This window comes from Astyanax mexicanus, chromosome 6 (genome assembly GCF_023375975.1).
Source record: "Astyanax mexicanus isolate ESR-SI-001 chromosome 6, AstMex3_surface, whole genome shotgun sequence".
Taxonomy (NCBI): domain Eukaryota; kingdom Metazoa; phylum Chordata; class Actinopteri; order Characiformes; family Acestrorhamphidae; genus Astyanax; species Astyanax mexicanus.
This window is the reverse complement of record NC_064413.1, coordinates 15,696,255-15,715,829: the sequence shown is the minus strand read 5'-3', so window position 1 is coordinate 15,715,829 and position 19,575 is coordinate 15,696,255. Positions and strand designations below refer to the sequence as shown.

The 19,575-nt window shown below is 38.1% G+C and overlaps 1 protein-coding gene across 1 annotated transcript; it reads right to left on the bottom strand.

Moving 5' to 3' along the window:
• Window positions 1-3,612: 3,612 nt before the first annotated feature.
• Window positions 3,613-18,123, bottom strand: LOC103036307 (terminal nucleotidyltransferase 4A). The gene is made up of 13 exons (XM_022674108.2): window positions 17,164-18,123; window positions 16,032-16,155; window positions 14,822-14,868; window positions 14,559-14,679; window positions 14,339-14,446; window positions 14,053-14,181; window positions 11,553-11,766; window positions 11,324-11,450; window positions 8,260-8,363; window positions 7,892-8,049; window positions 7,551-7,679; window positions 7,017-7,187; window positions 3,613-5,872 (listed from the first exon to the last, which is right to left on the bottom strand). The coding sequence occupies exons 1-13, from the start codon at window positions 17,829-17,831 to the stop codon at window positions 5,714-5,716; spliced, it is 2,259 nt and encodes a 752-aa protein (XP_022529829.2). The 5' UTR covers window positions 17,832-18,123; the 3' UTR covers window positions 3,613-5,713.
• Window positions 18,124-19,575: the final 1,452 nt, after the last annotated feature.

Sequence of the window (19,575 nt, the reverse complement as noted above, 5' to 3'; positions counted from 1 at the left end):
ACTTCAAAATGTAGAAAAGAACTGTGCGAATTGCAGGACATTACATTTTGGAAACACTTATGTCAATTGGATTCATATCTAAGTCTTACAGTAAACATTTTTTAGGTCCATTCCCATTTCTCTTTTTTACCCCTGCCCCTTGTTTTCAAGTGTAACTCTTTCTGTAGAAATAGACTCTCAAAATCTCTGTTTGAAGGGCCATGTAGACCTAACACTTCCACTACCCTCCATCCTAACAAGAATCAGGACACTTTACTCCAGACCTGCACTCACAAAGGACTTAGTAAGTGGTAGAACCAAGAGGGTAAAATGGGATTGGGCTTTAATATTGAGAAGAGTGTATTCTACTGCAATCAGCCTTATTTTACCATATATTAGTTCACTTTCCCTTATTATGGTGTAGTAATGAGGGCTGTTTTTACATGTTAGCAGGGTTTTGGATTTGCCAGGTGTATAGTGTTATATTCAAGGATTTAAGGAGATTTTATTGTCATTCGCATCACATGAGGTGGAACGAAATTGTGATCTCATGATCCAGTTTACACCCAAGAGCTGTTGTTAATTTATATACAGTGGTATGAAAAGGTTTGGGCACCCCTGATCTTTTTTGATGATTTTCCTGAAATAAAGTTTATAGGATTTACAGAAAGTGTGCAAGATGCATAAATTTGGGCACCCCAACAGAAAAAAATTACATCAATATTTATAAGACCCACATTTTGCAGAAATAACAGCCTCTAATAGCTTCCTATAGCTTCCAATGAGAGTCTGACTTCTGGTTATTTCTGGTGGTTTCTGATCATGAACAGCCCTCTTTAAATCACACCACAGATTTTTAATAATACTGGGGACTGAGATGATCTGAGATGATCATTCCAGAATGTTGTACTTGTTTCTCTGTATGAATGCTTTAGTAGATTTTGAGCAGTGTTTAGTGTTTAGGGTCGTTGTCTTGTTGAAGTATCCAGCCCCAGCGCAACTTCAACTTTCTCACTGATTCTAAACATTGTTCTCAAGAATCTGCTGATATTGACTGAAATCCATGTGACCCTCAACTTTAACAAGATTCCCAGTACCTGCACTGATCACACAGCCCCACCGAATGGTGGAACCACCAAACAAATTCTACGGTGGGGAGCTTTAAGTGTTTGTCTTGAAATGCTGTGTTATTTTTCCGCCATGCATACCGCCCTCCAATTAACTAAATTTTAGTTTCATCAGTCCACAGAACCTTATTCCTAATCAAAGCTGGCTTGACCAAATGTGCTTTAGCAGGCTTGTCCACACCAACCCAGATATTTTTAACAAACAGTAAAATCTGCGCTGCTGAGCACAAGTTTCACTGACTATAGCTGGTTTATCTTTACTGTTAGATCATTCAGTCTGTTTTTTGGTGCTTCAGCTGAATAGAAAGAAGTCTGTGGGTTTTGTAGTCTAGTTTTAAAAGTATTGACAAGTGTAAACAATTCTGCTGTAAATAAGATAATATCTGTAATATTCAGGTAAAATTACAGAGCGGGAGGCAGCAGAATTGGCATTTTAGCTAGTTGTAGTCAGGTTGTATTTATCACTGTAATCCTCGCTCAGCTTGTCTGGAGGCACTATTTCCTTATTTCTTCATCTGTTTCTCCAGTTTTATTGCTTTAAATTCTCAAAAGATTATAAAAGTAAGTTTGGTTCTACTACTTCTCAGACGTCTCCAGTCTCCCGGAAGTCACGGGAGTCTACCGCATATGAGTTCAGGTCCAGGGGTACCTCCCTGAAATAATTTTTTTAATTAATTTGTGCAACTCCGGATGTCTGACTTGGCATAGGTCACAGTAATAATACCTTATACATGGCGCTTTAGAGATATTTAAACATGTGACTGTCTATGACCGACTGGAAGAAATGCACTACTTCAGGCTCAATTTGTTACAGTATCGGGCTCGTTCTTCTCATCCTTTTAAAGCTGCATTTTCTGTGGTTTTCAGCCATTTGCTGCAACAGCCAATCTGAAACACCTTGTGATTGTGGAAGATGGCTCCGAATGGTGTGATTAATGACTGGGCTTGTATTGACACGGCTACAGCAGCAATATATTAAAGTGCAGCAATAAGAAATACATTGCAGTGCTGGACCTGGGTCTGACTCAAAGCCAAAACAAGCAGTGTAGGTAAACAGGTACAGATAATCCTCCTCATATATACCACTGCTTCACAGAAGACCAGAACCTTCTCAAGGGATCTACTGTAATTGCAATCTGGACCTATAGGGAACAAGGTTTTTTTTTTTTTTTTTATTGCAATGCAAGAGCAGCACCATGTGGAACAAATGAGAACTGCAGGACAGTGCATTCATGAAGTTTGCTCCCAGCATCAATGTTTAAAGATGTCAAAAGTATTCACCTTCATTACTCTGCTCTGTATGTAGAAGTGCAGATACTAGAGTTTCAAATAATGCTGCAGCTATTAAAGAATCAACTCAAGCTTTTTACTCAAGTAAAAATATCGGTTTCAAATCTTGAAGTATTAAAAAAAAAATGTAAGAGGAAATCAAAATATATGACATTAAGGACAAATCTTTAGGCCACACCACAGGAGCCTTTAACGTACTACACTAACCCCCCTCCCCAAAACAATCTAAAAGCCATAATAAATTAAATTAAATTAAAATGTTAAATGTTGAAAAATTTTGGGATGCACTAGGCTCCTGGTTTCAGCTGCCAATATGTCCATTAAAAAAGTAAAAAATTTAGTATAATGCAAGTATATTATATATTTTATTTGAGTCTCTGCTATGGATCATCATCATACTACATACATACTGTCTGCTATGTTCTTGATGCATGAACATGATGTGGTGATTGAGGGGTGATTGATTCCATATAAATCAATCAATAGGGTATCAGAATGGTATATGTTTATACTTCTCATCCACCCGCAATCAAATTCACTCTATCCGGAAAAAGAGATTTATTTATCTGGATAGGGTTTTTTTTTTAATCAATGAAAACCCAGAATGAAAACAAGCTGAAATGAAATGGGAGTAACGAGGCTATTTTCAAATTTAAGGAGTAGAAAGTTTAGAAGTAAAATGTTGGAAAATAAATTACTCCAGTAAAGAAGAGATAACCAAAAATTCTACTTAACCCTTTCAGACCCTGATTCTATTGCAATGGACTTTTTTTTTTATTGTATTTTGTTGTCCATAAATCTATTTGAGAGCCAACAGTAAAAGTAAAAGCAAATCTTTACTAATTTAATGTGACTTAGAACACTTTACTCATGCTTTCATTACTGTTTAAGAGGGAGATGGTTTATAGAATAAAAAGGTCAACAGGGGGGGGGAGAAAAAAAAAAAAAAAAAAAAAAAAAAAAAAACAGGCTTCCAGTCCAATGGGGAAAAAAATTAATATATTTGCTATATTGAGTCCTCTTCCCTGCATTTTAGAAAAAAAAAAAAACACAGCATTTTTAATTCCCCCCCAATCAGTGGAGACAACTCGGGTCTAAAAGGGTTAAGTAGGGTAAAGTATTTTTACTTCGTTACTTGACACCTCTGTCAGTGTTTAAATTATTTAGAAAATGGAGTAAAACAAAGAAGGAATCAATAATTTGAACAGGCAGTGAGTGGTCTTTTCAGACATTTATTTTAAAAATAATCTGTAGAAAATTTTACATAAAAATATCCAGGGACAAAAAAGGCAAAAAACAACCCCCAAAAACCTTATTAACTTCAGGTTACATTCAAATATCACCTTTGAGCAGATGACACATTTTGGCCCATGTGGACTCTTTCACTGGGAGCACTGCTGAAGTAAAGATATACAACTGAGCACATGAAGCAGTCCATTGTTTCTCTCCTTCCCAAGTCCATGGAGTGCAAAGCAGGATTTTCCTTTTGGCAAAACCCTCATGTACCCAGGTGGAACAGGAAGTCACTTCTGGGTTGCTTGAGATATAATACATGGCTGCAAGTGTGTTCTAGATCTGAATAAGACTGTCTTTGGGACAAACACTTAATAATAATAATAATAATAATAATAATAATAATAATAATAATAATAATAATAATAATAATAATAATAATAATAATAATAATAATAAAAAAATAATAATAATGGAGTGCTTTGTGGAATATCTGGCAGGACAGTTAATTTCTTTTATAAAAAAAAGAAAAGGAAAAGGAAAGGTGAACAGTACATGTCCCGCCATTTAGCTAAAAATCACTTTCACAATCCCGTACCAGAATTCTTACTAAATATAGTGGCATGAGTTTTGATAAACACTGATAATGTATGTAAGCAAATAAAAACCAAAAACAAAATACATTTTGCATAGAATACTGGTAGAAACACTGCATGACACTGGAACTAACTGGTCAGTAGTTTGGAAGTAGACTAATGTGTTTCAAATATTTGGCACTCACACAAGCTGCGCCATCAACCAAGCATGGTCATTTAGAGGAATTTTATGTGGAGAGATTTACAGTAGTTGTAATAAACCTGCAAGTCACTGTTTTGGCAGTTTCTACCCAGAAAAGGTTTGTAACTGTAGGGAAAACAATATTTAAATAAAGGAAATGGGGGTTGCTCTTGATAGAACAAGAAGCAGACAGATTCCATAACGGAATCACAAATTGTTTTGCCTCTTGACGAGCAAGAAGCAAACCCTTTATCGAAAGATCCCTTGTTTAAAAAGAAATTAGAATAAGAAACTAAATATTTCCTCAAGTCTCAATACAACAGACAACAAAGTAAAACTGGCACAAGGCAGCGGCAAGATCTTTCCATTAACCCCAAAATCATTCATCATTTCCCTGACTCAACTGAACAGCTGGGTGCAAAGAAGGATGCCTTGAGAATGGAGGAGTCAAAAGTCAGGCCAGGTCAACATAAATCAAGTACAGATACAAAACAAATAAAAAGATAAAATGAAGAGAAAAAAAACAAGAAGCGGTTTGGTACATTGCAGGCTGTGAGAAGACATAGGCTTTAACATAAGGAACACTTTGTCTACCAGGCCTCCGGTTGCAGTACCCATAAGATTTTGGCACAAAGTAGTTTAACAATGGCTCCACCTGCTGGTGCGTGGCAGGCTGGCGTGCAGGGAGGACGTCTCCTGGAATTTGGTGCGTACATAAAGTTTTATCATGCACAAAACCACAACCACCGTCCAGACAGGTTCACAGTATGGATTATAACATGATAAAACACTACGTACATAACATCAGTTAAACCTCACCACAGTCTTACAAGAGCTTACATTCATCACAGAAACACAAAAAAATGTAAACTTTGACAAAACATTAAATTAAAAACATAACTAAAAAACTCAAATAAAAAAACACAAACAAACAAACAAAAAAAAAAACACCCATATTGCACAAGAGTTATACTAAATATAATTCCAAGTACAGCCTGGCTGTGTCAAAAAGTTTAGTGTGCGCCACAAACAGAAACCCAAACTTAACTTTAGTAAACTTAAAAGGCTACGGCCACCAGACAACACAAAAAAAAAGGGTGGAGGAGGACCAAAAAAAAAAAGGTGAAGAGTGAATATGAAGAACAAATACATCAAACAGGCAGGCAGTCAGTCACAACATGGAGACGAGCACGTTGTGACCTGAAGCCATCGGCTGAGACCACCCAAGTCAGAGAGTGGGAGACGTCATCGTCAGCGGCCACTTAGAAAGGAAGTGCTACCTTTGACTTGTGGCAGGTGAGCCGTTTCTATCTGTTGAGGCTGGAGGGCGCCGTGTCCCTCCTGCGGCGGCGCCAGCTGTTGCGATTGTGCTGCGGAGGGTGAGGTCGGGGTCCGGGCATCACACTAGGCTCGAAGCCACCGTTGTGGGGTGGCCCCTTCAGTACAAACCTTTGACCATTATTAAACTGGAAGAGAAGGAAAAGAAAAGTTCTCTTAATAATTTAGTACGCAGAAAACACTTAAGCAATCTCTGGAGTTTTATTCCTTTTAAACTTTTTTTTTTAGGTTTAAAACATGATTTATTGTGGCATGTGGTACATGAGAACTGGAGATCACATTGGGACACCTACCAAAAGAATAAAACATTTTAGCAAAATTCCACCAAAATATAAAAGGGCAGTTCCAGCATTGCTGCATACAAAAAGTGTTTCAAACCCAATAGACATATTTGCATATTTTTCAAGGTCATGAAAGCATCGAAACATTTGCAGGACTGATATGATACAATAGCTACACACCCAGTCATACCAGAACAGTGTTTTAATTAAAGAATTAAAGAAAAAGAAAAAAAAAACTCAAATTCTGATATTTGCAAATATTTTTCAACATTTTATGCAGGGCAGGTATATTTTATTATTGCAATAAACACATTTCAGCTACTAATGTAAAACAATGTCTAAAACATGAGTAGTGTAAAAACTCTCCTGAGAATAAACTCTGGCATCTCTGATCATCTTCTAGCATCTGTTACTGACAGATGTTCATTACAGGGATCTCTTAAGTCTATGGTTAAGGCTTAAGTTATTCATCCAATCATTTGCTCCATAGCCAAAATTGAATTAAATTGCAAATAAATTGAAAATACTTTCTTAGCAAGAAGTGAGAAGCATGTAATTAATTAAATTATTTATTTAGTCGCTTGACAGCACTGGCATAAACACAAACCTGAACATTAGGCGGTCATTATGTGCTCACCATAGTACAGTACCACACCAAGCATATCTATACGAACTACGATGGTTAGGCAGTTCGTGATCAGCTAGTGACATAACTTTAGCATTCTCGCCAACTTCTCTTCAGTTACATTGATTTATTTGCCAAAACAATATATTATGGTACAATAAGAAATAAGACAGTGATTGCTTAAATACAGGTTTAGGAAAACTGTCATAGTATAAAAAACGTTTGTCAGTGGGATCAAAAGAGTACACCCAAAAATAACTGGCACCAACCTTTACATGTAAACTAATAATTAAATTGATTATTACAAAACAAAATTTGAAATCAAATCAATGCAGTGCTTTTAACAAACTAGTGAGAACTACTTACCTTGGCGTAGTGCTGGTGGTGGGAGCCCGGAAGGGGGCTGAGGTAGACAGGAGAGGCCACGGTGGGGGGCAGCCAGTAGCTGGCGCTAAAGGGGACACACCCATCCATGCACGCTGGCCTGCTTGGCAATGGTGGCGGCACCACCATGGTCTCAGGAAGTAGTTTTCGCAGCTGTGAGAGAAAAGAAACCAATAAACTATAATCCTTCCCAAATAATTAGTTTCCAAGCAACTGCATTTAGTGTAAAATAAATAAATAAATACATAAAATAAATTGCAATTATTTGGGCAAAACCAACAACAAAAAAAAAAAAAAAATTGTAAACATCCGTTTTTGAATGCAATTTCCAGTTGACTGAACATCTAGGCTGTGCAGAGATGAGTTTTTCCCCCCTGGTAAAAGCCTGCTATATCTTGTTTAGTTGAGTCAAAAATACATTTGACCTGGGCAGAATCAGGGACCACACTGTCCCTAGATATATTACACTGGAACTACTGTTCGGAACAGTCCAGACAGTTACCAAGGTAGCCCTACCTGTCCCTTGGCGGATGAAACCATGTCAGATGGATTCGTCCTGCCCTGTGGCCTCGGCTGGGTGCTAGGCAGGGTGGATGTCTGGGAAGCTTGAAGCTGCTTGATTCCACAGGGGACTGAGTCAGAGTCCTGGAGCGGGGGGGGAGAAAAAAAAAAAAAAAAAAAAAGATAGATAGATTCTTGATGGAAAGCTGTGTGTATGTAAAATCAGCAGCGTCAACCTTGAAAAAGTCTTGTGCAAGCAAATACAGACATCAAAAAATGTTTAATAGCAGTTCTACTTGTTTTAAACGGTTCCTTTATCTGGATAAAATGATTGACAGGGCAATTGTGTAACTTACAATGTCACTTCCTGAAAGGGATGAAACGGAGGAGGAGGAGGAGGAAGACGAGGAGGAAGAGTGCTGTTGAGGGCTGGACAGAGACATGATTGAATCGGCGCTCTGAGGAGATGAGGAGTCTCTCTGTTGCTCCTCAGGATCAGCTTCAAACTGTACAACTATGCAGACACACAAACACAGCGGATTGTTTAAATACAAAAGCATTCCAGAGACGTTTTGGATAAATACTAAAGCAGACGACTGAACTTTTCTGGTACTTTGTTTTAAAACTTCGTCTATTAAACTTATTGCAAATCAGCATTAAAAGAAAAGTATTTCTGAAGTGTCTGCATGAAGTTGGCCTGCTGCAAGTTAAAAGCTGAACTTACGACAGCGGTTTATCCTGGCGTTGTGTCGGTCTCCCCACTTCTGCATGATCCACTCCCTGTAGTCAATCACCTCCTGGGTCAGTCGGAGTATCCGCCCTAGCGTGCTACAAAGATAAACCAAATAATCTAGTTACATTTAACTTTATAGCCACAAAAGATGGAAAACTACCAATTAAAATAAATAAATAAATAAATAAATAAATAATATATGTATGTTTTACTATTTAATGTTATGGGTAACCTAGGGCTGGATTGTAATGTTTTTAAATACCACATTATATGATATAATAAACAGAATAAAAGCCTGTAGTATGTTCTTATGCACTGATGTTTCCAAGCTACAGATGTTTGATTTTTTGGGATTTTAAATTTATTTACCTAAAAATTACAATAAGAAAAGGCAGACATGATGGATGCAATTTTTTGATCATAGCCTCCTCAAATATTCTTCATTTGAGATAAACATGTTAATTTAGATAACAGATTTTTACCAAAGTAACATAAAATAAGACAACTTTTTTTTTTTTTCTTTATTATTTGTTAGTATTAAGGGTGGGCGATATAGCCCTAAAATAATATCACTATTTCTCAAGGTATTTTCGCAATAACAACATTGTGAGATTTTAAAACACTGAATTAAAAGATTTATTTCAAGGAGTACACTACTGCAACAAAATGAAAATTGGCACACCTAACTGAGATACTGAAGAATTTTATCAGATTTGTAACAGAAGTAAATGATCCAGAATGTCATGATACTAATAAAACACTCCAAATATCTCCATAAATCCAGGATTAAAGTAAAATAAATGATACTGGACAGATATGATCTGTCTCTAGTAGATATATAATGGGAAACGAGAAGTGTGAATTTTTCATTTGCTTAAAAAAAATAAAAAATAAAATTGTAGTAGCACCCTGATGTGATCACTAGGGGTGGGTAATATGGCACAATATTTCAGGGTATAATATTGTTTTTGATATTGATCAATGTTGGCGATATTATTGCATGCGATACAATATGGCACACCCCTAGTCAGTATAACTCTTTACAATAATACTCACTTGACATACATTATAAACGTGGAATAGCAGGTTTGCTCCAATGCTAACAGACAGGCTGACCTGAGGTAACCCCGATGCAAACTCTTTGAGCTGATGTAAATGCCAATAGCTGTAGAGGTACTGATGTCTGACTGTTGACAAGTGAATGGAACTGCGCTGAGTAGTGCGAGTTTTGCTGTTTAATACATTTGTCTATCAAATTCCTCCAATTTTTTTTTTACTGAACATATACATTAAAACCTTCAGAAGGCCCATCAGCTTTAAAGTGATTTAGTTGGAGGTGGGGCAGTGTAGTATTGTGGTGGGGCAGTGTAGTATTGTGGTGTAATAGTGTAATGTGGGGTGTCTAATAATGACTGATTGGATAGGAAAGACTCATTACGTATAAAGGACAGGGATGGGAATAGCTCATCGATTTACGCATCACCTTAGCATCAAATAAATCTGTGTGACAGTTTAGCACCTTCATTTCTGATTGTACGAGACTAAACTCACTAGAGCTGCCAGAAGGAGCTCCTCTCAAAAGGCATTTGAAAAAGTAGTGAACGTGTTGTAAAACACCTGAGGTTTTCCCACATTTACCACAGACTTGTAAAACAGACTTAATTTCTGCTGAATGCTGCAATTGTCACTTACATTTACCTTGTCACGCATTCAAATAATGGGAAAACTTTCACGTGCATTTTTTTTAAAGGTCACAGAGCCTGGTGACATTAGTGGAATAACAAAACTCTCCATTAAACTCAGCACATTAAAGATTCTAATGTAAAAAGATTTTAAAATCATGATTAAATCACAAAACAATGTTGTGAATTATTTATTAAGAGACTGACAGTACTAATAAATATATTTTAATGTCACTGATTATTTTATGTGCATTTAAATATCCATTATTAAAAGAAAGAATTTTGGTTAACAGAATTCTGTTGTGATTAATCAGATTTTTAGCTATTGACACCACTAGTTAGTTAGTTAGTTAGTTAGTAAGTAAGTAAGTAAGTAAATATATATATGTATATATTTAAAACGCTGTAAACTTCATGCTTAAAACACACTTGCTTTAAAACCACAAACGTTTTAGGTCTCTCATAAGGACTTATGTAGAATGACACTGAAAAAATGAGAGAGAGCTTCTTCAATGTTTGGACTGAAAATTACCGAATGATAAAAACAATGCTGGCCTGTGAGCGTTAGAATGGTATGGGCTGAAATCTAGAATAAAATGTTCTCACAGAACACCAGTGGGCAGCTCGGGTATGAAGCCTGCAGGCTGAGAATCTCTATTGGGTTTCACTTTTTGACTGAAATGAATGAAGGGAAAAAGGGGGAAAAAAAGCAAGGGTTAATCTTTGCTTCTTCCTCACCCTTTGAAATAGTGTTTTTCCTTTTTTCTTTGCACTCCAAAAAAATAAATAAAAGAAAATAATTTTTTATCAACTATGCATTTCATGGCGCCGAGTGGTCCAGCTGTCTCAAGCGCTGCCACGAGTGGGAGGTCGCAGGTTCGAACACCCGCTCATGCAGCTTTGCCATCAAGCTGCCGGCGCTCAGAGGGAGCAAAATTGGCCCTGCTCCCTCCGGGTGGGTAGATGGCGCTCTCTCCCCACATCACTCCTACGGTGATGTCCACAACACAGGGCGTCTGTGAGCTTCTGTACTGGAACCGAGCCACTGCGTTTTTCTTCCAAGCACGCTGGCTGCTCGGTAATGCTGCATCAGCAGCAGCTCAAAAAGAAACAGTGGCTGACTTCACACGGAGGAAGCATGTGTTAGTCTTCACCCTCCTGGTGTGTTGGGGCATTACTAGTGATAGGGGGAGTCCTAATGAGTGGGTTGGGTAATTGGCCGTGTAAATTGGGGGAAAAAATGTGGGAAGAAAAAAAAAACAAAAAAACAAAAAAAACTAAGCATTAACACTTAAAATAATACCTAGAAAATGACAAACCGTTCAAACCTGAAAAATGACCAAGTCAACTTTAACTCATAGGCAGCAACTGACCTGTCCATTTCTTTGTTGGGATAGGAGCGAGCCAGAGGAGAGACAGCGTGACTGAGGACGATGTAAGCGTAGTCGAATACCTGCTTGACATGCATGGCACCGTAGGAGCTGCGACCCACATCGTTACCTAAAGACCGTAACAATAACAACTAAACGAATGGACATCAGAGCAAATATCTGAGATCTAAGCAGATAGGAATACATTAAATATAATAAACTTGGAACACACCTGGTAGGTTTGGGTCCTCAATACACAGCATTGAGGGTCTGTGTCCATTGGTCATGGCTTTAGAAATCTCTTCTTTGGCCAGGTATGCCCCTCCATTCTTCACACGGATGCCCGTTTTCAAGTAGTTAAAATTCCTCCCGTACAACTCAAAAAACTCGATGAGCAAAATGCCCAGATTGATATTAGTGCCCCTGCAGTCGATTCTAGGGTGGAGCTGAAAAACAGAACAGTGGGACAGAGGTATTTTAAACTAATCGTTTGGTAAAGGACAGCCACAAGATGTGAATGGTGAAACTGGAGATAACCACACCCCTTTACTAGACTTCATGAACTCAAGTGTTAACTTTAGTTCAGACAAAAGATTATCTACCATTACTTTAAATAAAGCTGAACTATTTTTAAGTCAGGGTGCCATCCTTCACTCGAAGCATATTGAAGAACCAGACTGGCTCTTTTGTTGATGGGAGGGCTGTTACCCTTGAACCCACACTGAGAGGTTGGTCCTCATTACTACGGTCTTTAATATATAACTACCTGGTGGCGTTGCAAAGATAGCCAGAGCCAGAAGACTTGCTTATTTAGACAGTAGAGAGCAGGGCTGTGACAATATCGATTATTTAAATTTGTCGACTACAGATTTCATTGTAGATTAATCGTTAATTTCTAACAGTAACTGTACCGCATTACACAGAGTGCTGGAAACGCACAGAAAACATAATGGGATCGCAATGGGAGATGGGTAATGGGCTCACTCACACAGCTTACACTCAACTTATTCTGTGTCTCCAAAAGTGTCCAAACAAATCAGATTACATATTTACTTAGTAAATATCAGTACTTTCCACATTTTAACATCTACACATGTAAAGGGCTTTTAAATCTTATTTTCAGCTGTTTCTATCGTTTTTTTTTTACAGATGGAGAACGTGGCAGAAATAATTGCAGACTAATCGAAAAAATAAATCAATTAGTCGACTATCAATCATCATTAGTTGCAGCCAGAAATGAGCACAGATAATATATAGTTTCAATAACCCATTAATTGTTGTGATCTACACAATAGGTAGCAAGTGAACAGGCAGTTCTTTAAATATTAGATATTAAACTGGAAAAATGACTAAAGATAAGAGAAATAGATTACGACAAAATATCAATGCCTAGACACCAAGTGGGTCTTGTGAAGCATTGCCAGTATGCACTGGTCAATACATACAAAAACTGCTTCAAAGAAGGGCAAACTGTGAACCACAACCTTAATCTCATCCATGGAGGTCGCATCTTGCAAATTAAAAAAAACTACAACTTTCTGCTAACATCTTAGTGCCATATTCCACAAGACATTTTCTAGACAGAAATATATATCAGAAGGGTTTCCTAGTCTTCAAACTCCTCCTCTAACCACTACCACAGCCCTGCTACAAACTGAGTGAGTACGTTAAATCGAGATTCCGCACCGGTCATTCTCGTTTTGGCTGGTGTGCCCATTCAAACTAGCTAAAATTAGCATTAAAAGGGTGTCTGGATACACTGGGACTTACAGGGTGTCTGCTTTGCATAGTTAAACGGATTAAAGTTATCCTTAAATCACATCAAGGCCAGTGTCCAGGACTGCTTGGCAATTTCCCTGCTTAAATACATACACTCGCTAATGCTTGCAAACACCAGATGGTTTGAACCAGGTGTGTTTGAGCCATTACATTACATTACATTTGGCAGACGCTTTTGTCCAAAGCGACTTACAATAGTCAAGTACAATGTAAAATAAGTTTAAAGGAAAAACATCTTTGGAACTTTGAGCCATCAGCAAACTGTGCTGGGCATGAGACCAGAATTAAAGATCAATAGTTTACAGTCTGCAAACACTACTCACAAGCCATAGCTTGCACAAAATGAAATGGCCACAGTCACTGCATATCTGTGTATAAATAAAATATAAACATCCATAGTAGTGCTCAGACTTTGAGAACAGAGCTTGTCCAACAAAAGGTCACATATGAGGAAGCCAGCTTCACCTTCTATGTTTGCAAGAGTTATTTTCTTCCTTTCAAATTAAAAACTGGTTGGTTATTTAAGCCCTTGGTATGGCTGAACCCCGGACCGGTACACATCATTTCGGATTCAATGTGAAATCAGACCTGTTTTGACATTTGCTTTATATTCATCACTTTTCACTGCTATTCACCTCACATTTTTTTGCCCTGCCATCCTTTAGTGTTTCTATTGACAAACAGCCATCAAACTTTACATAATACTCCAGGGGAGGTCCCCTTACTCCAATCCACAGTCATGCAGTTACACACTACTCTACTGCCTCTATGTTCATCCTGTTTTTCTTCCGTTTAGCCTCATTCATTTTTGCACACTGCCAAACAAGCCATACTGTTCATGTGTCTTGTCAACCACCAAACTCCTTGTAGTGCATCAAGGCAGGCAAGTCATCTCTAGTCCAAAGACATATTGACATATGTTTTCTATTTTTCATCATTTAAATCACTCTTACCTGTAAGAAGCTGATGGCCATTAAAATGAGGCAGTAGGAACTGATGCCTCCAGTAAACACTTCATTTAGATCTCTCTGCAGCAGGAATTGCTTCAAAACAAAGATCAGATATGGCAGCACAGAGTATTTCTGTAGAAGAAAAAAATGTAAAGATAATGGTAATCTATTTTTAGCATATTTTTATATTTTGCAATTAGACAAAGATCAGCAGTGGCAGAATTTTAAACAATATGTAAATTTCAAAAACTGCAACAGACTGTTCTAGACCAAAAAAAAAAAGAATCACCTTCAAGTGGTCTTTAATAAAGCGAGCAGCTTTGACCCCAGTCTCCACATTAAAGCTGATGTCAACTTTCACCTCTGTTTCTCTGTCAGTCAGTTTTATAATAGGAACCTGTGGAAAACATTTAAAACCCTTTAACACTCATTAATTTAAAAAAAAGTGGTTAAATAGAAGAGGCCACATCTCTCCATTTAATAAATAAATTAAATGAAATAAGACTGACTGTAGCTTTATCCAGAATTTTGATTGAGAAAGGCTCTGCCAAGTTCTGCTGCCTTAGGGCCTGATCAAGCTGCTGAAGAGGTGGTCGCTCCCACTTCCCAAACACCACCAGGTCAATGTCACTGTCAAGAATAAAAGAAAAAAAAAAGAGAGAGAAAGGGAAGGGGGGAAAAACCCAAGATTAAAATCAGCCAGCAATGAAAACTGAAAAAAATTACCCCCAAAAAAAAAAATAAAATTCAATATTGTTCAATATTGACGCACCTTGTTGGGAGGTACAGTCCATAACTGAAGCTGCCAAATATTTGGACCTAAAAAAAAAAAAAAAAAGGAAAAAAAGAAAAGAAAAAAAATTATTTCCATGAGATGAAACAAGCCTAAAAAACATATTGAAACATATTCAAAGTTGAGAGTATTAGGCTTTAATAAAACCTCAAACTACCTTCTGGAGTTGGTTCTACAGGAAATGCTACACTACAAGTCATTTAAGTTACAGACTGAGCCATTAGGAGGCAAAAGACAGAATTAAATACAACTTGATGGCTTGTTTCTGAAAGAATAACAAAGCACATGTGGTTCCAGCACAACACACTGGCAAACACTGATAGGATATATTTTCTTGCACTTTGGTCTAAGTGGGGTCTTTCACAACACAAAAAGGTCAGGGACCTCAACAAGGCCACAAAACAAAGACATTAACATACAAAGATATAAGCTAAATGAACAACTGAAGACAAAGTTTTCTAGATTACCCAAACAACCTGACATTATAGCAAAAGATATACTGGTTCTTTGACAGCATCAGCCAGAGTGTAGTCAGTCAATCTTTTTTTTTTTTTTTAAAGACCTCCAATACCTTTTAGTTTAGCCCAGACTGAGGGAAAAAGTCTTAATATAAAAATATAACCCCAAGTTTAAGTTTAACTTTAAATATCAGTCTGGATATTGGAAGCAAAACTGCTCTCCGGTCTCAATATATAAAAAATGATCAGGCATCCACAATAGCAGAGCTATATTAGATGATCCAAGTTGTTGCACCCAGACAGCCATGGCATTACCACAGAACAAGAACGTTTCTAGATCGTTTGGATCACATGCAGATGATGTGATTATTGTCTCTAGAAAACTACAATCCATCTGTGCATATAGAGTAAGTCTTTAGGGCTGTATCTGCCCTAATGGCTGCCCCTTTTAACCAGCCTGTGGGACATGACTTTTCTGTTTGACTATTTTTCTTCAAGCCCTTCCATTGAGACCAAGCTCTACTTCCTTGGGGTGGCTTTATTTATTAAAAAAAAAAAAAAAAAAAAAAAAAAAAAAAAAAAACACAGGACATGGATACACAAATGCAGTAAATGAGAATTTCTGCAATAAGTTATGAGTTAACAAGTACTCCTACACTCAGTTTAATGTGGTACCCACTGAACACCCTAACTAAAAACCCATAACCTCAGGCCTAAACAGAGGTACCCACATTAGCTGTAGGCCACAGGTTTTTGATCACAGTCTCAATACGGTTGACCACATCTCTCCTCATGGCCTCTTCCTGCGGCCGTGGAGACATGAAATCGTAGAAGTCCACTATCTCTTCATGTAACCTATAGGGAGACAAACATAACAGGGTTTAGTGAAAAGATAAAGGGTTCCCCCAAACAACCAGACACTTGTAACAACTGCAAGCTTTTTTGGAGGAAGCAGGCTCTAGCTAACTACACAAAACACTGGAACATGAAAGGTTGGCACAGGTGATTTACAACTAAACCCATGCAGACCTAAATGTTCCAAATACAACATTTTTAAATGGAAAAAGTTGATACGTAGGGGAAAGCAATGTTGAGCCCTTTATGTGATGCTGTTATTTTTATTGTAGAAATACAAGCTGCAGGATTAACTTTAAAATTAAAATTAAAATTTAAGCTCTGTCAAACTGTCTTGTCCACATCTGTACCAGCAGGAGCCTCCTGTAAAGTGTAGGAGGACTGTGGGTAACCTGCAGTTTTGGAAAAAAAAAAAAAAAAGAGACTACGTAAATTTATGAGTTTTTGATTTTACCAAATTGAAATCCTCTGTAATATAATCAAGAGGAAGATGGATGATCACAAGCCATAAAACCAAGCTGAACTGCTTGTATTTTAGCACCAGGAGTAAAGGCATAAAGTTATCCAAAAGCAGTGTGCAAGACTGATGGAGGAGAACATGCCAAGATGCATGAAAATTGTGATTAAAAACCAGGGTTATTCCACCAAATATTAATGGTTTAACGCTAAAACCTTAATGAATATGAACTTGTTTTCTTTGCATTATTTGAGGTCTGAAAGCTCTGCATCTTTTTTGTTACTTCAGCCAGTTTTCATTTTCTGCAAATAAATGCTCTGAATGAAAATACTTTTATTTGGAGTTTTGGATAAATGTTGTCCGTAGTTTTTAGAATTAAACAACAAATGCTCATTTTAGCATTTCAGCAAAATCAGAGTAACTGAGGTGGTCTCAATTTTTTCCCCAGAGCTGTAAGTTAAGTGGACTGCCCTATTTAAGGTGGACTGGATAATTATGTGAAAATAATAATTAATAATAAAATAATAATTAATAATAAAATAATAAATAACCCGTTAACGCCAGGGCCGTATCTCCTCTTCTTCCACGGCGTTCCTGAACAGAAGTGGTTAGTGTTGGAATGGGAGAGCAGGTAGTTGAAGCCGTAGGTGCTCGCCTTGTTGTCACCTTTCTTCCTGGCCTGCTGGAGGTTCTGCTGGAGGTCTGGTGAGGGAAAGTGCCGGTGAAAGTGTGGTGGGAGAGTGTGGGAGTGGAGCTGCTGCTGCTGCTGGAGGCGGCGGTGGCGTAAGTGGTTGTTAATGTTGTGTAAATGCTCGGCGAAGTTAAAATTAAGTTTGGCCCAAGTTCCTAAGGAGTCCGACCTGGGACTGTCCGTCTCCGAGTCCGCGGACTCGGCCGGGGACACAGAACCGTCCTTCTGGGGCGCTTTCCTCTCGCCGGCTGCAGGGTTCTCCACTGGCGGGCAGAAGCTGGAAGAGACGGCGCTGCCGTTAGAGAGGTGGTGGGGATGGTGGTGGCCGGCGAAGCCCGGTAACGTTACCGGCGGGACCACGGCAAGGCTGGCTTTCGGCAAACCGGACGCCATGGTGGGCGACCCGGCCCGGTTCGTCCCGGTGCCGCTACCGGTCCGCATGCCCTGCGAGGTTTCCCACACACGCATCCACAAAGCGTTAGCGGGTCCTTTCTGCTCGGGCTGGATCCAGGCGAGCCTCGGGTCCATCCAAGCGAATGGATCCACAACACACTCTCACTCACTCACTCACTCTCACACACAGCAGAACCGCCCCGCTCCGCTCTCCTGGACGGGTTAAAAACCGAAGCCCCGGGGGCTTTACGGAACCGCGGACAGGTTAAAAATCGCCCAGCAGGAGCAGGGCTCACAATCCCACCTAGCCGCTAGCCGAGCTCTGCTAGCGGATCACTGCGCTGCTCAACGGGTCCGTGCCGTTAGCGTTCCAATATGGCTGCGTGTGTGTTTAAGTGAGTGTGTATGTGAGACGGTGGGATTCCGAAGCGTGTTGTGCGCATGTGTGGGATTTTTAAACTCTATCTGGAACACACCCACTAAACACAGACCCTACCTCCCCCACCTCCTACAGATTTACAGCTGAAATAAAAAAAGCCTTTACAGAAAAGCACGTTTTATTTATCTACGGTGGTGCTGCGGGTGGTGATAGTACAGGAAACTGCCTGAAACCCGTATCATCAGAAGACCCAGACAGAAAAGGGGTGCTATTTTGGATTTTTTTGTTAGTTTTTTAAACGATTGAAGTGTTTTAAAAAATATATTCGTGTGTATACAACAAGAATTTTAACCTGTAGTGGATATGAGCCTTTTCAACAAATAACCATATATGAAGCATTTCTCTTTCAAGTTCTTAACTTTTTATATTAACAATAAAAATAACTCTAGCTCAGTAGCTAAATGCCACACATTTTAATATGTATAAAATAAAATAAAATAAAATATATGTTTTATTACATTCATTTTCATATGGATTTTTTTCACCATTTCATTTTATGAACATAAACGGGAATGTGATGGAAACAAATCTGAACACTAAAAAAACGAGATAACAACAGATAAACCCCTGTTGCTTTATGTGCTCAGATTATTTTTACTTTTACCTTCCTGCTCTACTGCTCAGCTCTCCTGCACTACATCTCCTTACAGCCCTAAGCCTCACAACCCTTATCCTCCATTTTAAAGTAAGAAGTAAGAAGAATATTGATTATCAGCAGCAGATACATTATGGGTTGGTTTCTCAGATAGGGATCTCAAATAAGCTTTATTATTATTTTTTTAACCTCTGTCTGAGAAACTACAAAATTGAAATGCTAGGTCTGTAGCCATTATATCCAGCTACTATTTAAACCACCAGTGATTCCACACGTTATTAGTAAAGGTAATGATAGAAAAATATTGGTAGATTTAAATATAATATATATATGGGAACTATTTCGCCGTCTCACAACTTATATGTACTGTTCCGCCATGATGACTCATTGTAAAATGCTTTAGGCCAAAGCCATCCATCAGGCCAGATATCTGTAACCATGTTTTTGTAAAGGCAGACTATGTGTAATGAGACATTAAACACTTCAGATTTTATTCAACACCAGTGTAAACCATTCTCATGCCACAGGTCTCTCTTTAATAGAACCACCTGAAGTCTGAAACATTCCATATTAATTTCATTATATTTAGTTTTTCAGCTATGGGTGGGCGATATAGTAAATATGTTGTATAAAATTTCAAGACATTTTTAAGACAATATTTAGATATGCAAAATGCATCAATGGCAGCAGAAAAAGCTTATATTCAAATACATTCCCATACTTAATCATTTTTATTCATAATGTGTCACACTTTAGTCAGTTACACACTAATTACATTCTCTGTAATGAATATCAGAGGTACTCAGTGTTCTTAAAGCGTTGATATCTACAATATGGCCAGAAAA